General features: G+C 33.5%; 1 protein-coding gene across 1 annotated transcript in view; it reads right to left on the bottom strand.

The window, feature by feature from the left end:
* LOC122171906 (cadherin-10) overlaps positions 1 to 20,785 on the bottom strand; it is a 50,658-nt gene that overhangs the window by 20,338 nt on the left and 9,535 nt on the right. Inside the window, exons 2-4 of the mRNA XM_042839772.1 lie at positions 11,301 to 11,595; positions 5,894 to 6,013; positions 5,154 to 5,321 (exon numbers count right to left, since the gene is read on the bottom strand). Coding sequence (XP_042695706.1) covers positions 5,154 to 5,321; positions 5,894 to 6,013; positions 11,301 to 11,595 — 583 coding nt within the window. The remainder of the gene's footprint in view (positions 1 to 5,153; positions 5,322 to 5,893; positions 6,014 to 11,300; positions 11,596 to 20,785) is intronic.

Consider the following 20,785-nt stretch of genomic DNA (forward strand, 5'->3'; position numbering starts at 1 on the left):
GTTGAAAAGGCCTTTTATTTTCTATTTTTATTTTCCAGAAAATAATTGATCGCATTTTTTTTTAATTTGCATAATTTAATTCACATAGTATTTAATGTGAATCTTTTGGGATGCATTTTACATCTATACAACCATGAAAGCAATAGAAGCACCAAAACTTCCCTGACTTCTCCCTCCAAGTATAAGAAGCAAATTGAAATTTTGACTTTCAAAATTAGATAACCAGGTAAAGTATTAAATAAACAGGGGGAAAAGTTATGAAAATCCACAAGTAGGTGGACTCAGGAAGTAGCATGCATATTCCCAAGTAAGGAAATCAATAAAGGAAATTCATAATTATGTGTGATCAGAAAGAATTACGGGGAATGGCAGTGGCCCAATCCCAACATATCCTCAGGAAAACAGAAGTGAGCATTTTCAATTTCTTTTAATAGAGTATGTTGCAAAGCAACTACAGAGTGACAAAAGTACTGCTTCTGTTTTTGAGGAGACTGACTGAAAAAACAGAAGCACTCTTTTTAACTCTAAAGTTTAAGAATTTCTTTTATTCTGCAGAATTACTTTGCCATTATTTGTAGTTGCCAATATGAAAAAAGAAATAAAATCTAAAAAAAAGCCTCAAACACATTCACATATACTTTATTTACTAAATATTGATTAGTAAAGAGTAAAATTGAATTTCTTACAATTTTCAGCAGCTTTTGATATGAAACTGGTATACAACACCAGAATTAGTACTTTATGACCATAAACACTCCATATTCTATTCATATGAATTAATTTCTGTGCAGTTGATTTTTGGTGTTTCAGTCAAGTGATTTGTCTTGCATTTGCTCTGACATATTCATTACCTTTATCTAAAACCTAAATCTGTGTACTTTGCTACATTAGTGTTTAATCTCTGTGTAATCTGTTAATGTTAAAAAAAAAAAGCCTCTGCTCGCATTTAGTGTTTATTTAGTCCTGCGTGAGACTACAGTGAAAGACTGCTCTTTTTGCAAATATTTTATATGTTATAATAAGCCTTATTGTTTGTCAGCTATTCTTTTCAGTTGTTTGTTTTTTGTGTGCTTAAAACTACATCCCCAATTGTGGACACTATATTGACTTCTACTGTAATGCCCAACTTGTTAATTTATCTATAAAGTGCTAAGTACCAATGGATACACAGTAGATACAGATGCTGAAAATAACGAGAAATCTATCATCTGACAGACGATTTTAATTTTATGTAGAAACTATACATTAATAGAAATCTGCACCATATTATAAAATATTGTCTTTTATTATTTTTGTCACTGATGACTAGAAATTATTTAGGACATTAAGCATGGGAGATACTGTAACTTTACCCACTGTATCAGAACATAACTATACAAACTAGATTAGTCTTTCAGAACTCTACTGTAAATCCCTTTTGTTTCACTGTTCTTCACCAGTGAGAGTCATATATTGTTTGCATTTATTCCAGGGAGTTATATTCTTGCAGATGTTGGTAAAGATTAAAAGAATCCTGAGATGGAGAAGAAAAAAGCTTCTATGTACGACAAAGAGAGTGGAAGCAAGGTGAAAGATTGTCTACATATTGTGTCAGTGTACACAGTATCTTTACTTCTGGAAAACAGTTGGAAGTATGACAGTTGAAACAATGATCCTAAAACTGTCTTCAGTAGCCTTTCTGTTCAGAACCTTGATAACAAGTTTGTGAAGGCAGAGCAGGAAGGGCAAAAGGTGCCACTTTCATCTGATCTGAGAACAGTAGAGTGCTCTATTGACACAAACAGGGTGACCACCTGTCACAATGGGCAGGCTGAGTCAGAAACCCAGACTGAGAGGCCTTGCCCTGCTGATGTGTCACCCTCAGAGGAGCGAAAGACGTGCCAGACCTTCAGCTGTGGAGAATTCCAGAATCAGCCATGAAGGATGAGCAGGATGTCATGGGTGCAAGTGTGCCCAGATTGATGAACTTTTTGAGCAGTGGCCAGAGTATGAGAGCTGATTTAGTTGTTCAAGCCACTCTCCATCTTATTTGAAAAGTTGAGGTTGCCAGGTGAAACCCCCAGGTACTGAAAAGGACAAAGGAATACTTGGGGAACTAGAGGCTGGTAAGCCTCACATCCGTGCCTGGGAAGATCATAGAGTGGATTCTCCTGGAAGAGATATAGCACATGCAAGGTTCACCAAGGGCAGATAACACCTTGCCAATCTCATAGTCTTCTATGATGGAGCAAAAGCATCAGTAGACAAAGGAAATGCAACTGATGTAAGCTGTCTGGTCTTATGCAAGATATGCATCACATCCTTATCTCTAATTTCAAGAGAGATGAGTTTGAAGTGTAGACTATTCAGTGAATACAGAATTGTTTGGTTGACTGTAGCCAGAACATTGTTGTCAATGGTTCCATGTCACAAGTAGGGGCCACCAAGGGTCAATTTTGGAGCAAGTGTCTTTTAACACACAGGGAGGATAGAGTGCATTCTCATCAAGTTTGCTAACAAGACCAAGTTGAGCAGTGCAGCTGACACAATAGAAGAACGGGATGCCATCCAAAGAGACTTGGATGGAATTGAAAATGGAACCCATGTGAAACTAATGAAGTTTAACAAGGCCACATGGAACGTGTTGAGCCTGAATCAGGGCAATCCCAGATATGTGTGCAGACTGGGAGAAGAACTCATTGAGTGCAATCCTACAGAGAAGGATTGTGAGTCCTGGTGGATGAACCAGCAGTGTGTGCTTACAGCCCAGAAGGCTAAGAATTCTCTGGGCTACACCAAAAGAAGGTTGGCCAGCAGGAAGAGGGAGGTGATTTATCCCCTCTACTGTCCTTGTATGACCCTGTCTGGAGTACTGTGTCCAAACTCATGGCCTCCAGCACAGAAAGGTTGTGGAGCTGTTGGAGTGGGTGCAGAGGAAAGATTTTGTGCTAAATGTCAGCATGTGATCACAGAAGAACAGTCACTTAGAGGAACAGTCACTGATATGGATACACTTTTAAGGGGATTTTTAAGAGTGGAAAAATAATCTGAAGAGGCCCCAGTTCTCTATATTAGGGCAAAGAGGAATCAATGCTGTTTTCATAGTTTTCATAGTTTTTCTTAATTCCAGTGTGTTTCTTTGTGGGAGAAGTTTAATTCATCCTTTTATGCTCCTGAGTCCTATGAAAACATATGAAAATTTTTAATAATTGATAAATTTCGGAAGAATACAATAATCTTATGAACCTAACAGGAGTCTGTTATTAGTAGGACAGAACTGAACAGGCATCAGTTCTCACAGTCTCATTGAATTCTATTTAGAGATTAAAATAAAGATTCTTTAAAAAAAAGTAACCACTGACTTTCAACTTTGTTATAACAAGTGAAATTACATTAACCTTCATAAATATTTTAAATTTCATTTCTAGTGAAATGTTTGTAGTTAGCATGGCAGAGAGAAAAACAAAGTAAAACGAAAGCCCACCAAGAATTAAAATTAATTTAAACAAAAGGTCCCATCTGATTCATACAGACAATAGAAAAGTGCACATATATTCCTGGGATGCTACACCAGATCCTCATCTGAGTCCAATGAATATGGTGGTGAACTACCACTTAAGTCATGTAAACACAGTCTAGAAAGTTGATTCCACTGCTTTAGGTATTAATTTCACACAATATTTAAGAAACAAGAAAAGCAAAACAGAAAGACAGCAAGGAAGGAAGAAGAGAGAAGAGAACAGGGAAGGCTTAACTGCATATTTAATACTTTAAAACATTGCGGGGATACAGGACATAAAAAGACAAATTAACAATAAATTCTGTTCAGAATAGGGTTTGCGTAGCTATGCACGCAGAATCACAGAATCACAGAATCACAGAATCACCCGGGTTGGAAGGGACCTCAAGGATCATGTAGTTCCAACCCCCCTGCCTAGCAGGGCCACCAAACATACACATTCAGATCAGGTTGCCCAGGACCCCGTCCAACCTGGCCTTGAACACGTCCAAGGACGGGGCATCCACAACCTCCCTGGGCAGCCCGTTCCAGGGCCTAACCACTCTCCTTGTATAGAACTTCCCCCTAACATCCAACCTAAATCTTCCCTCCTTCAACTTGGATCCATGCACAAACTATAAACATTCAATTGCTTGTGATATTCCTATTTGAGTGTATTTTAAGTCCCATGCTGATAACCATCTTAGCTAAACACATATATGCTTTAATTACAATGCTAAATTGAACAAAAGTGCATACTCAATTTGTACCATAAAGAACATAATAAAGTCAGAGCCATTAAAACCAATGTCACTTATTTTGAGCCTGGAGGATGATCGTCAGTAACTACTGGATTTAGTGGAGTTACAAAGAAGAAAATCTGTTTGTTGAGGATAACCTAAATTGTTTATGATCAAACCATTTTGCAAATATTATGAATTCAATACATGCAAAATGTTTTAAATACAACATTTAAAATACAACACCTTAATGAATTTCTAGTTAGATAAAATTTCCACATTACGTAGAGACTAATAATGGTTTCATACTTTAATTTGAGGATAAAATGCCTTGATAGCTATACTATCAAAAGTTAAAAATCAGTATAAAATGCTTTGGACAGCATAAGTAATCAAAAAAATAAGTTAAATGTCATTTACTTCCCTTTTGGACGTCTATCAGATTGTGGAGCACTATAAGTAGAGAAGTACAAATCTACTTGATTTCCTTCAAGTAATTCCTTTTCCAGGTTCTCCATGATTAAATATTTAAGCAGATAACACAATTCAAACATTTCTGTATATCTGCAACAACTACATGTTTTATTTTCTGGTAGGGGAATCTGTAGGAATTAAGTAATACCTATGGGGAAAGAAAAACACTGCTCTAATGCTCTTATGAATTCACATCTCACCCTTTCGCATAGAACTGGAAGGTATCCTAGGCCTGCCATCGCTATAGCTGATCATGTAAATGTTTTCCTAACAAACAAGTGCTGTAACATTTAATATTCTGCTTTAATAATAGTGAATAAATCAGTATATAAGCCTTTTTGTTGTTGTTGTTCATGTGTGCCCTGTAATCTAGATTTACTGTAAATTAAACCAGATGGTCATTGCTTAACTCTTTAGTTTGAAGCTCTTATACTGCAGGACAACAATTAAGTGCAGCTTACTCTGGGGAAATCGAGGCGGATTGTCATTGACATCAGTCAAAGTGATGTTCACAGTGGTGGTCCCTGATAATCCACCCATCTGGCCTCCCATGTCCTTTGCCTGGATAACCACTTGGTACTGCTCCCTGTTCTCTCTGTTCATATTTGGTAAAGCAGTCCGGATGATGCCTTAAATAAAGAGCAAACAAAAATTGTTAATCATCCTTTTATTTTTGACATGCAGCAATCTACTGCATCCTTTTTTGTATTAGTCTGTGAAATGCATTTTTAAAATATTCATTTCATGCTTTAAAGTATAAATTTATGTTCATAAGCTTTATAAATAGTCTTCAGTACAATCTGTTAAAAAAATCCCCCTTCATTCTACATCACAGCTCCCTTTCAAGTTTACATCTCAAGCTAAAGATGATTCAAGATACTTACACAAGACAAGGCTAGTGGGTAGAAAGACCACGTTATTAGACTAAAAAGAACTGTAAGAAAAACCCAAGCAACATTTTCTGGTACACAAATCCTTCTTCTTGCCTTTATCACTTAGATCCTCAAACTGTTGTAGCTATTTCAATTGTACCACTGTAACATTACTTACACTTCATAGCATTAACAGTAATAATAGTTCTTATAAATGTAAAAACTCACAATAAGTTATAATGAAAACAGCAAAATATATTATTTCATTTCAGTTAGCTTTTAAATTTTTCTCAGGGTGATTTTCAAAATGAAAGAGCAAGTTTCCTTACCTGTTTCTGGTTCCACAGAAAAATATGGCTGTCCCTGAAGTATGCTGTAAATGATTCTGGCACTGTTACCATACGAAGGGTCATCGGCATCCGTAGCTGTGACTTGCACGACGGAGGTACCTTAAGCATCAAAAGTCAACTTAGTTTCACACGGTACTAAATAGAGATCCAAGAACTTTAATTTCCATTTGAGTAGACCCCACAGAAATTTTCATCTAATGCTGCATTTTTCAGATATGTCATCTTAAAATCAACTTCAGACTTGCACTGTTCTGTTCCATTCTATATAAGTTAGATCTAAACTTCCATAATCCCACAGATGTAATTAGGATGCAATTAATAAAGGTAAATGGTAGCAGTGGTTGAATTCTTATCCCTACTTTGCTATTATTCATTCATACTTACGTACTCACTTTCTGTTATTAGAGGACACGTTCTTTTTTATTGCGATAGATCTCTGCTTTTCATTCCACAGAACAATTTATGTTTTCTTTTGTTTTGCTTTTGTTGTCAGCTAATGTTTTACATTAGTGACAAAACAGATGTTTAAATAGGTCATCAGAAGTTGGAAAAAACTAGTCATCAGTTCTACCTGTCCTTTAAGTGGAAAAACAGATATTAGCAGAAGAAATACTGTCATAAGGTCTTGTTTACCTCGGTTGTATCTTTTCAACTAAATACTGCCCAATACTCTGAAATAAAGCATCTGTAAATTGAAGTAACATGGAAGAACTATTTATTCCCTCTCAGAGCTACATTACATATTTATTCTAACATGCATAGGAAAACATACATAAATAGAAATAAAAGCTAAGCTTCCTCTGTTTCTCTGAGAATTCACAAGTTGATGACAGATCTACTTTTGATAAATCAGTTGTTCAGTCATGTGAACAATTTTGCCAGTATCAATGACATGATAATGTGCCTAACTTATTAGTCAGTGATGAGTTTTCAGAAACGTTTAGATTTCAACTGTATTAGAACAGAAATGCTTATGTCAGCAAGGCCCTAAAAGTACTTGCATCTCATAAAGAAGTCAATAACAGGCAAATTCCTAGCAACATTATTACTGATTTTAAAATAGAATGAATCATTGATTTAACAGAACAGAGCCTCAAACACAAAATTAAAAAATTAAAAAAGCTGCAAAAAAAAAATGAAAAAAAAAAAAAAAAAAAAAAAAGGAAGCTTTGAACACTTTCCAAAGAACTAATGACTGTTTTAGTAAGCATCCAGAATAGGGTGAAAATGAGAACATTTGTTAACTAAAATACTGTTGGGAGAGCTGTCTTAAAAACTTGGCCAATTTCTGATTCACGAGTGTCTCATAGGCCACACAAAACTCTATCTTAAATCTGTTAAAGATATTTCTGTTAAAATATACAGAGGCCTTGTGGCTGAATAAGGAGTATTTCATTGAATCTGAAATGCACTGCTTAGACCATCCTAGCATGCAGCAAACTGCTGTGCTATTGTGCATGCTAGCTCCTAAACATTACTTGCTCTGAAATAGCAGAGTAGTATTGTGTGAAAGAAAGATAAGAAGAAATAATGTTTGGTAACCTTAGTTCCACGAGTTAAAATAATAAAACAATAGAAAAAAAACTAAAAGAATGCAGACAAGTACTTCTTCAGTGTGATATAATTTTCTTTTTATGTACACAGCTCTCAGGATATAATCCTTTCTCTTTCCTCCACAAACTGGCAAATACTTTTGATATGCAAACGCAGAGTAACATGTCATTACAAAAAAAAAATTCTTCTACTTTATATTCATTCACTGAAGTCGCTGAAGACAACTGATAACTCAATACTAGTAGTATATTGTATGCACCAGTTTGAAATTTGGACATCCCAAGGCACTGATTTTGATCATTCGTGATGATTTGAGATGTGAACTTAGTCCTCGCCATTTAGTCCAAGTCTTGCTCTCTGCCTTTTATGTGAGAATCTTCAGGATCCAAAGGCTAATCTGAACTCTACAATAGGACATAAGGGACACAGCGATGACATTACGAAGAATGTGGCTACAGTATAACTCAGGCATGAATAAGACTTCGAATTATATAACTTCCTTCTCATATTCTTGTAAATTTCATTACACAGTAAACTAGAATTACATGGATGCATGCTAGGCCCAGAAACAAACTGCCATTTGTCACGTTATTGCAATTGTCAGAAGGCATATTTGAAAATGATTTTAATTATACTTTGGATTTCCCTAGTGTCTGATACTATAACAGTAATTAATACACTTGGCCCTTTTAAATGGTTGCTTTGCGAACATCTCCAGACAACATATAAGCATTAATGACTTCAGCCTCACCGTGTATTTATGATATAGAAATATTAGAGACGAATCACTGAAGATAATTAACTGGGAGCAAGGAGGGGAATATAAACAGCAGATATATATTGTAGAGCTGAATTTGTAACTTATTTCCTATACTCAAGTGAGTTATGAACTATTTAAAAACATCTGCCCTCAGTGGTAAATTATCCATTCAAGTAACAAGTTGAATTAGCAAAAACCTTTTGTTCTTTCTGGTAGAAAAGAGGAAATAATGAGATCTGTTCTCCCCTGTAACAAAGTATTTAATACAGCACAATAACAGAAGTGGAAAGGGTTGCATATTCAGATAAGTCTATGTCAGCAAACTTTGCTTACATGGTCATACAATAACTTGGAAAATAATAAGCTGAAAACAAGGAAGTCAGGAGATGCTTGTAATGCTAAAATGGTTCTTTTAAGATGGTTTGTAAAGTATCTAAATATGCAGTATGACCACATTTTTCATAATCTGTTATTAACATTATAAAATTGCAAGTCATGAAATACAAAAGATTTGGTGTGAGAACTATGAAAAGGAGAGTAAAGAAAAATGTTGGTAATAGAAAAAAAAGAAGCGAGTGTAATGAGATAAATGGTGTGGCAGAAGAAAAGAATTAAACTCTGGAAGTTGTTGAAGCAGCACTAATGAGGGAGTGAACAAAAAGCCTGGGGAGAAACCCAAACAATAGTAACTCAAAATGCTGTCTGAAGACAAAAAGATAGCCACAGTTAGGGATGACAAGCTAACTGTGGGAGACCAAATCTGTAGATCACATGTAAACCCAGTGAAGAGTATATTGTTATCTGTAATGCATAAGTGGAAAATAGCTGCTGGGGAGCACGACAGATAGAAATGCAAAGTGCTTCTGGGAAAAAGATTCATAAAATTTTGCTTAGCACTGAAGATATAGAATGAAATAAGGATAAATAATGATTAAATTGTATCTAGCTACCATAGATGAACAGAGAAACAACATCAGATAAAAGAAGTGGTGTACTGTTCTGAAAAGATCAAGAAGATATGGAGAGTGAAGAAGAGGCAGAACAGCAGACTGTAGTAAAAACCAGAAGAATTTCATTGTAAGAAAGTGGGAAAAAAAAAAGTGAAAGAAGGGAAAATATCTGCAGAAAAATTTCAGGAGAACAAGATGTCTTCAAGGTTATTGACCTAAATGTGAGATCTTGAAGTTAGCCAGTTTATCCCTACCTTTACTATGATTAATGAGCAGCAAAAGAAAGATGAACAAGGCAATCCTAGACTACGATTTATCTCTACATTACTTTTATCTCCAAGTATTAAATTTTCTTAGTCCACAGTCAATATGAAAAAGAAAGTGGAAGCTCTAAGATTTTTTTCTTTTAATCCAACTGAAATCTTGACTTGTGTCTCCAGAATATTCAGCAATGTTCTTTAAATATGCTTTCCCTAAAGGTATCTACATTTTTAAAAAGGCGTGATTCTAGTAATCCAATCAGCAAAACCGGTAAAAATTGGTGTTACTATATACTATTATTTCTATTTTAGAACAATAAATAAGGAAGCCTTTTCAGTTCTTCATCAGATGGAATTTCAGTGCAGACCAATATACAGTCACAGAATCACAGAGCCAGGATGCTCAAAGCCCCATCCAGCCCGACCTCAAACATCTTCAGGGACTGAGATCCACAGCTTCTCTGGACAACTTGTTCCACCATGCTGAGAAAATGTCTAATTTAAATCTGCCCCCTTTTTGGTTCAAAGTCATTGCTTCTTGTCCTGATAGAGCCCCTTTACCACTTTCTTATATGTCTCCTTTAGGTACTTTAGGTGATTTAGATACTATCTACAAAAATCTAATACATTTGCTTTCCCTGCCTTCCATTTGTGAATACAAAAAAATTATTGCTGAATGATGACTTCTTAATGTTTCAATCACAACTCACAAGAAGACGGAAATATTTTCTTAAGAACAGAACACTTGTATTTCACTTTCATGCATTGCTGTAGAGCTTTGCTATTATCTTTCATTATTTTCTTACTCTTTAAACATTAACCAAAGTAGAAAAATTCTAACACCTGTATGTATAAAGTATCTAAATGCACTATTTGATTGAGTAGTGGATGCAGTGGCAATAATTAAAACAGTAATAATAGATAAAAAATATTGAAGCTACTGTGGACGTTTTCTGGATATTTAGAAATTAACATTTTATCTACAGTAGTATAATGAATGAGTGAATTATTATTTTAAGGGAATATTTTGAAAACTCTCAAAATACAGCCTAAAGGTAGTTCTGCACTAAATAGAAGCTTGCATTCCATAATACTGAATTCCATGATACAGGCCAGAACTTAGTAGTTGTGGATAAAAATCCATTCTGTTAGGTTCATGTCATTCATTTTGATAAAATTCTGACATGAACAGAGAATAGTGTTTGTCTTACCCTTAACACTTGATCATGCCTAGCAAACTGAGTTTGGTTTTTCACAATTCAGTATTACTCAGATGTGGAGTCATGATGGAAAAAATCCTTGGGAGACTCTAGGCACATATATATCAAGGAATGACAAGGGTTTCATATAATGTAAAGTTCTTGCTAAGCATTCTACCTGAAACTAAATGCAAAGAGGAGAATGAAGAGCAGACAGTCCACATACAGGCAGTGCATCAACAGTACATGAGCAAACAAATAACCTTCCTTGGCCACAGAAAGAGTGAAAGACAAGACAGCTCTCCATGTAGTGCTTATCATCACTGGGCACTTCCAGTAAAATGAAAGAAAAGTTCATTAAGCATTCAAAAATTAATTTATTTATCTTATTCTAATAATTCTTAAAGAGGAAAGTGATCACCATTATTTACTTTCTGTTTCTATTTATATTCCAAATGACTTTAAGTTAATGTTTTAAACATTCTTAGTAGAAATCACATCTCTTTCTGGATGAAATTCTAGTATTTGTATGAGCAAGCCAAACTTAACAGTACTTATTCCATAAAGGACTCCAGATATAACTGAATTTTCAGAAGACGGGGAAAATATCTCTTGAATAACATAATTAGAGCAGGCATTTCTGTTGCAGCCTAAAGCACTCACCCACTACTGACATTTCAGGAACACTAGCAGTATAAATTTCTTCTGGAAATGTTGGTTCATTGTCATTGATGTCATGGATTTTGATGACAAACTCAGATTCAGGTTCCACTGGTCTCAGAGTTCTTCTGTTAATAGCTTGGGCACGCAGGGTGTAAAAGGCTTTCTCCTCCCTGTCAATTCTCCGAGTAGCATGAATGTCACCTGTTTTCTCGTCAATTATAAAAAGAGTACCAGCCCCATCTCCTGACAAAATGTATTTGAGAGATCCATCTCCCTTATCCTGGTCAGAATGAAGCTGAAGTGAAAAACAAACAAACAAAATAGGTCATTTTATTTAGAAGTAATAAAAACATTTTTAGTTGCTATTATTATAATAGATAAAATTATTTTGAATCCATCAAACAAGAAAACAGTCATTTTCAATCACTTTATGATGTTGTACTGAAGCATTTGATTCTTAACATAGCTCCAAGAATCTTTTAACTTGGCTGTGATGGCAGATATCAGTTTTGCAGCAACACCTGTTCTCTGCTAAGAAACCTTTGCACCACAATTCTTAAAGAAGATTTTTATGTTAATACTGACCTTTTCCTTCCTTGAAGAGATCCTATTAAAAATTCACAACCTGCTGTGCATGTTGTAAATTCACTAAGCAGATAAAGAACATGGCAGGATACATGACAATTAAGGAAAACAGAAGAACTGTCTCCAAGTCAGACTAATTTTAGATTTTATATATTGTATTATTTATGTTTGTTCTAAACCAGAATATTTCATTTGAAGTCATTATCCTTTTAATTCCACTAAAAAATGTAAATATCCTCAAAGAAATTTACAAATTTATTAGGGATTCAGATAATAGGTGTAAAGTCAATACTATGTAATATATAAGTAATATAATCCATCTATTAACGACCTTCAGTACAGACTTATTTCAATACATCCCTACTGAAAGAAACCCTTTTTGCATTTCTTTTTTTAGTACAGTATTGTAGTTGACTAACTATATATTTGGATACACTTATCACAATTTCTCTCATCACCTTTCTGCACCTGTATCATTGATATCATATCTAACTGAAGGAATCTGGAATTCAGATCTATTATCAATATGAAATGCTTATTTTGCTTTTAGATCCAGCGAAAGAGTTATGTCAAGAAGAAGTCTCTATTAATTTTAAAGGTTATTTTGAATACTTTTGATTTTATGCATGCAGCGATAAGAAACACGTTTTGTAGCATATAGACAAGAAGCTACCTGTGTACATTAACTATGATCATAAACTTGTGCTTCCATGCAGAAATGATAAACATGATCAGTTTAAAGACATTCAGGGAGTTGCAGGTGATGTAAATATAAACGACAAACCTTTCATGATTTTTATGTTGTAAACATGAAGAACATCATTCATTAGTTCTTATGTAGAACCTCAAATACATGTATGCAAAAACATATATCTATAAAACTTTCTTATCTGCATTTTTTCCAGTACATATTTCAGTACAAGAAATTGGAGTGCAAGTGACTGTTTCTAAATATATCAGAATGTTCCAAGACTTTTTGACAGAACCGTTTCCTTTCTAAATGTAGCTAACTGAACACACATTATGAACATCTATTAGAATTACACCAAGATCATATATAGTCATCTGAAGGATTTTTGTTAATTCAAGCTCATTTCAGGTCATGAAAAAAAGCACAAAACATAAATATCTCCCTTGAAAAGAAACTGGATTTTTGTCTCTTCTTTTGTGGCACCCTTCTACTGTTTTCCATACCATCTGTTTTAAGTCATTTCCAGGGTATCATATCAAACTATTAGATACTGGACAGTATTTTGCAATTGGTAATCCATTTTGTCAAGTCTTTTTGTTTAACTCAAAAGCCTACTAAGTTCTTTCTTATGAAGGGCTTACTAGGGTACCACTTTATCTTCAAAAATTATTTTACTACTAGGAGGTTACTGGTGACCAAAACCACCAGATAAAGTATTTTCATGGCACAGTGATGAAGGGCAGTTACAGGGGGATGTTATTCCTGAGATATCTGCACAAGAAATAAAAAATAAGGGTCTCCTTGAGTACGAAATATTGGGGCAAAATTATTTTTTTTTTTAATGAAAATGAAAAATTATAGTTTTCCCACATGCCTCACAAAGCAAGGTCTGGCATTATAAATTCTCAGCTAAATTCAAGTTAAATGGCCATGTGATAATAAATTGAGGCTACAGTGTGCTCTCTGAAAATTCAGAAGCCACCTAGCAGTGTTGGGCAACATCATTTCTGTCAAATTCTCTAACTATGGTCCCATGTAAACTGTCCCAAAAAATAGTATTAGTCAAAAGTAATTCACAGACCATCCAAGGAACTTTTTAGGGAGAGTGATATTTAGCAAAACATTCCAGGGACTTGTTTAGTAATTTATCAACCCTGAAAACTGTGTTCTTGCTCCTGGGGATGTTGCCTGACACCAGGAATACAGAAACAGCGTACTGAAGACAACTAAATCAGAGAACAGACAAAAATCCACAATACGTGAAGCTTTTGAAAAAATACCCAAGTAACGATGCAAACATCATTTAACATACTCATTTGGTAAGTATTCAAGATAACATCAACACTGATGATTCTTTTCCTCACTTCTCCTGTTGCTATGTGTGCGTAAAGATTTCTTACTAAACCGATTTGAAAGTGAAAAATGTTCTTTATATGCCCCTTTTAAAAAATCATTAACCTGTTCTCCCCCTCTAATTCAAAATGTACACTTTTTAAAAAATATTTTTTTATTTATTTCTGAAGATTGTTGAACTTAGAGACCTTCACAAACAAGGAATGGTTGTGCTTTCGAAGACCTGTTAGAATAGTTAAAGCTATAACACTTTACATTTTCTAAAAATTGTTAATCTTTTCACTTTGACAAAATAAGAAATTTTCAATTTTCTAAAATATACATAACCATTTTTCAGTTCTATCTATCTAGATATTTTTAGATGATTCAGGAGGGCTGCTTTACTTAGCAGCCTTGACCACCAAACTTTACCCAGTCTGAAAATCATGACTAGTGTCTCAATTAGGACAGAAGAGTTAACCAGTCTACTATAGTACTAAGGAAAAAAAAAAAAAAAAAGAAAAAAAAAAAAAAAACCCTTTTGTTTCACAACTTTTAGTATAAAATGTTTCCTATAGATATTTTGGGAAATGGGCATCTCTGATTCATATCAGCCTCACTGAGAAATAGCGGGATATCTGTTTCACTCAGCAATTTTATTGCACAAAATGATCAGCTGTAAAGCAGTGGTTTTGTTTTCATATTTGTTACTGACATTTTGAAAACTGTTGTTTCAGTGAATTTCTTACTGTTTCTCTACAGAAAAATTTCCCAATTCAGATGCTAGCAGTATGCATATTTCACCTGCTAGTTTAAATTTATACAGCCGTGTTTTGTCATAAAGTAACTGCAAGTGCTATAAAACAGTTTTGCGTCTTTAAGGTACGTGCAGTCATAAGTACAATTGGTTAATGAAAAGATGCTAGAACGAAATTTAGCTCAATATCTTTTCATATTTGTAAATGATCCCTCAGAATTTGTGAGATGAACAACATAATAATTCTCCTCTAAAAATGACTTGAAAACTATAGTGTGGGAATTCTATGTTAATCATCTTCCAATGATTCAGATCAAACTTGCCAATTACAAGAGTGATTTTTTTTTTCTCCTGTGATTGTTAGCCAAGTCTGAAATCTCCAAATTGAATATAAACTTTGTGAATCCTATTTTCATTCCAAAAGTCAGGAGCTGCTACCTGTGAAAATACAGAGTAGATCACGATAGAGACATACTACTACATGGAATACTTATGAAACACGTAATGATTTATGACAATGCCAGATAAAGACTAAAATCTCTACCACAAATTTTTATTTGAAATTCAGAAATCTATAAATTTTCAGTGATTGGTATTTAGATAACTAGAGACTGGACTATGACAGTATTAACAAAAAATAGAATAATCTTTACACTGAATTTTGTAGTTGTTAATATAATTCAGGTAATTTTTCTACATGGTTTTAATATACTGTAATGTATAGGATACTTTCTAATATAGTTTACCCTTTTTTGAAGTCTTCATGCAAAGACTACTCTGTTATCACCTTGCTAAACAATTTTACTCTCCTACTTCAGAATAATGTTTTTTTAATTATTATTTTATATAATCTAGAATAGGTTTTCCTTACTTCAGTCTGCAAAATATTTGCCAACATTTCCATTTAATCCATGTATTGCAATAACAAAAAAACTCAGTATGCTCCACAATTAATCAATCTTTCAGATTTTATTCAAACAAGATCTGGATTTCCCTTCATTATGGACAAATTTCAGGGCTATAACATTACCTATTAACTATTTTCTAAGGAATCATATTAGCCATATATGCCAAAATGCACCTTTGGAATCATTCACAATTTTGCTCCAAGTTTTCCACAGCACAAATGATAATATTACTGGGTACTTCCTAGAACAATAATAATAATCTCACTAAATGTATTCTTACAGTGGGCGGATTTGATCTGCAGAGAATAATAGGCATAGAATTCCCAAAACAGGGAAATTTATTTTAAGCTCCATGAACTGAGCTATTAAGTGATGCAGTTGTTTAGTGTTAGCTGAAATTATTAAAAAAGACCTTCATCCTTACCCTCATTCTTATGTCCTTTGCATAGTCTTTTGGTTGCCAGATTTAACTATATTAGCTTTGAACCAGCTTTACTCACCAGATTAACTTATTTCAGTTTATCCTTAAGGTAACATTTAAAGCATCTCTTTTAAGTTAAGAAACATTTTACATTAAGTTTTAATGAAACATGTGACATATTTAATTTTCTCACACTGTCACATTGCCAGTTTTCAAGTCCCGTTTATGTTATTTAACAAAGAAGTGAAAAGAAAAGTGGCAAACTTCAAAAAGAAAAAATTTATGAGTTTAAGAAATATAAAGCAAGAGCAAAGTAAAATACAAGCATAACAAGTAGCACAAGATGAGGAAAGAAACTATTTTGCTTCCTGGGAAGCAGCAAAAGGTAGAAATGAAAAGCACCAATGTGCACTGCATTTTTAGATTATACCAGTTTACATTGAGTCATTATCCAAAGGAGATAAAAATCATTATTCTTAGTTCTATAAGGTTCCTTTCTGACCAATATTTTTATTGTTAATAATCAATATTTTAAGGTGCTAATATACAAATTAAAATTTTTAATATTTTGTACACATCCCTGTTGAAGTAATCTCTATCAAAGAATCAGAATGTGATTTTTCTCAGTCTTCTACAAACATCACAATCACAACATATCGTCTGCAAGATTCTCAGGTTCCACAGACTGTGGAAATACACCAAATATATTACCTAATCCCTTTATTTGCATCTCTTGCACATTACTGTGGCTTATTCTAAATGGAAAAATCACAGTCTGGACAATGTAGATGGCCTTGTTGCTGACATCAACTAATTACCCCTTGTTGCTGACATCAACTAATTATCAGCTGAAAAAGGCAGTTTCCTTTTTTACAATGTATCCCATGAACCATCATATTCCTTTCTTAAGCCAAAGTCTTTAGCTGATATTCAGAGAGCTAGAACAAGAAACTTTTTGCTTCGTTGGACTGTTACAGCTTCTACTCTAGAAAATACAGAAGCTACCACAAACCTAATTGAATTTCTAATTGACTAATTGAATTTCATACACTGAAGGCTTCTTCCATGAGCCAATATGCATGGTTTCTTCTACTATTAATGTAACGAACACAGTCCCTATGTTAGATGCAGATAGAAAGTAAAGAATTGGCACTAGGATTACAATGCCCTTACTTTCTGGTATCTTGGCTAAACACCTCCAGTAGATTACTGCATATTGATAGGAAAAATTGAATGAAGAAACAATTGTGAAATGCTAAATTTATATGAGGAATACATGAACTGCGTATGTGACTAAAATGGATACAAACAAATACAGTAAAAAACAAACAAACAAAATGAAGCCTATGACTATTGTTTCAGGTTCAAATTCATTAAAGAATTGGGCTAAATTAACAATCAATTAATGACAACAATCAAAGAAGTAACTGAGAACTGATTTTGGGTAACAATTTTTGTTGACAGCTTATATCTGTCTTCTTAAAGTACCCTAGGTATTAGCCAAAAACAAACAAACAAACAAACAAAAATATTAAAAAAATCAATTACTAGTTTTTATATATCTCAGAGAGCACAGTTAGCACAAATGTATCTTACTGGACAGTTTGCACTGTATGTAAAAAAAAACATTGTTTTTATTTTATTTATTTATTTATTTATTTATTTATTGAAACAAATGTGCAACACAACTGAAAACGATGCTTAGTTCCTTCTTCTTACTTCTGAAGCACCATAAAAACACATTTAGGACAATTCTTGTTTCCATCTTTAATAACTATAAAATGTAGATTAGCAAGAGCAGAGAAGAACTTCTATGTTTAATGTGTCTGAAATTTCTCCTCATGAATATTCTACAGTATATGTGCCTCCCAAAGATGTATACTTGGGGAAAAAATAAATATACCATAGAGAAGTGAATAACAGAATCTACCCCAAAAGTGGTAAATGACTGCTTAGATGGGAGGTGTATATAGCAGAATTAAGAACTAAATTGACATTTTATTACTGAAAGAATATTTCAATAATTTTAAAAAATTACTTCCATGATAACATAACGTTATGGTGAACTTGATCCCGAGGAAAGGTGTAGAGGGGTGAGACCGTGGTTATATTTTCAATTTTTTTTTTGGCCTCAAGAAGTTACTGATGAAACTGAACTGGTGCTACATTTCATACAGTATTTCAAACAAAAAGAAACAAAGGTGTCTTGGAACACTCCTTGCTGATTTCCTTTCATAACCCCAAGAGGTCAATGAAGCTGGTCCTTTAAGAGATGCCTGGTCCAGGAGAGATGTACTGATATTTTGTAACATTACAAGAATACTCAAGGTATTGCACCTGTGAGAGGAGACATTGAATATGCGCAAATCCTTAAATGTAACAAATTTTTATTTGGCCATCAGATTTAAGTTAGTTCTTTCATTGAGTTACAAAATAAATTATCCTAGAGAATAAAACTCTTAAGAAAAATCTTGACTATACACGTATTACTAAGTAAATGCACTATTTAAAACACTACACACAACTACATTACAGTTACAAAAGTAAATTTAACTTAATTTAGTCATGTTTGTATTAAGACTAGGCAGGTATTCCTAACTGAAATTTAAATCAAAAACTGCCCTATGAAAGCAGCATCAGACTGAAAGATGCCAAATACAGATCTGGATATAATTTTGGCAACATAAATACAGAATATCTTATCCTATCTTATCTTGTCTTATGTTATCTTATCAACAACATCTACAGTCCAGTGAACTGTATTTGTCAGCTACAGATATTGGATATTACACTGTTACAAAACCCCCATATACTACATAATAATTACTTTTCCTGATTATTTGATGTTTCAGTAATTTGTTGCATGTATCATTATTTCCAACTGTGGTAACTAATGAATAGGCCAGGTTAAGATTTCCATATGACATTTGCTGGTATTTGTAAAACTTTAGTAGTACTCTTTACCTAATCTTCTATATCCTAATCTCCTGTAAAACATATTACTTATGTAATGGGATTTTTTAATTATTATTATTTTTACTAATTGCTTTAGTGCAATTGTTATTTATATCAAAAACTTCAGTTATTTTTGTTTTATTTATATTGTCATAGAGAGATTATTCATTCTCTTCTCTTTTCCAGGATTATATCATTTCATGAAGGTTCAGTTCTTGCCCTATACATTAGGGCAAGTTTGTTCTTTTTTTTCTCTTTGCAGAATAAATAATTCTACAGCCTTCCTAGAAGACTTCATAATTCTCTTTCATGGTACACAGTCTTACATGGTACTTGAAATAGTACTCCTTGCTCTGGTGGTGACTAAATTTTCTATAGCGTGTCATTATTCCTTCCTAGCAAATACATTATTCAAATCTGCACCATTATTCTTAAATGATAAACTCAGTCTAATCTTGTGCAGCTCTTTCCAACAACACACTGATCGATGGTCCTTTAGTCTTCACATTTATGTAATTTGGCTTTTACTTTCAAATGTGCTACTTCTGACACATGGAGAATGGTCTGCCACATAACCTGACCTAACTAAAGAGGTAATTAAGTAATCAGTTTCTTTGTTTTCTAGCTGCTTTATTTATGAGCAGGGCTTGCTGTTCTTTCTGAATGACTTAAGACATTTTGTTCATAGCTAAGGTATTTCTAAATCCTCTGAGAAATCCTTTGTGGAGCATCTTCCGTTGCATCACTGTATGAAAATGTAGCAACGCTCCTGAACATTAGTTCTTACAAGCAAAATATATTTTTAAAGAATAAAAAGATTGGTCAGTTCTGAAAGATTTTACAAGTAAAAAAAAACTCTATCAGCTTACAAATGTCTTTTACCTCTCCTGACTCTGTCCTCTCATGTGCGTATTTATATAGTATTTGTTTGTATCAATTTTAGTCACATTTGCAGTTCACGTATTTGTCATATAAATTTAGCATTTCACAATTGAAATGATAAATTCATTATAAGCTTACCTAAATTTTTGGCCAAATCATCCTTTCTGTTTTTCATCTACTTTCCTGAAAAGACATGTCTTTAAATTCCTGCTCTTTACATCTTAAAAACTATTAGGATTTCTCTCATTTATTCTGTTTACTTCACCTGTTACACAATTTAAGTAGCCATTTTCCTTGCTATCAAAATTTGAAATATGTATTTGAAATATATAGATCATTTTTGTCACTTAATACTAAACAAGACAATTTATAATCATGATAATTTCCTAAGTAGTAATAGTTGCTAACTGTTATATTATAAAATAATATTTTGTACTTCCTAAATGTGCCATTTAGGATGGAACTGTAAAATGTGAAATTTTAATTTGTGTGTATTTTACATCAAATGCCTTACCTCAGAAAACGATATGCAAAAGTTCTTAAAAGATGAAGTACTTACAATAAAAGGAAGAAATCTTAATTTCTACTTCATGTCTCCACATGTCTAATATAATTTATTCCTCTAGTCACTGTAACATATACCAGTAATTACAAAATCTATTATAACTTTTTAGAAAGAACAAGGAACACAAGAGAGTTTCTAAACTAAGTGGGAGGAAAGAGTTTTCTTCTTTCCCTGGCTATTTTTTTGGATGAGGAATGCATAAAATATTCCACATGATCATCTCTACTCTGTCATGTCTCCATTTTGCAATTATAGTTTTATCCTATAATATTTCAAACCAGAAAGTCCAAACTCTCTTTCCAGTTTTGTTGTCTTATTAAGTGTCATTTGCTTGAGAATTTTTGAGAAAGGACAACCATGCTTCAGGAAAGTATTAGCAGTGAAGTATC

This window comes from Centrocercus urophasianus, unplaced genomic scaffold (genome assembly GCF_019232065.1).
Source record: "Centrocercus urophasianus isolate 14NV4802_14NV808 unplaced genomic scaffold, USGS_Curo_1.0 seq_11, whole genome shotgun sequence".
NCBI lineage: Eukaryota > Metazoa > Chordata > Aves > Galliformes > Phasianidae > Centrocercus > Centrocercus urophasianus.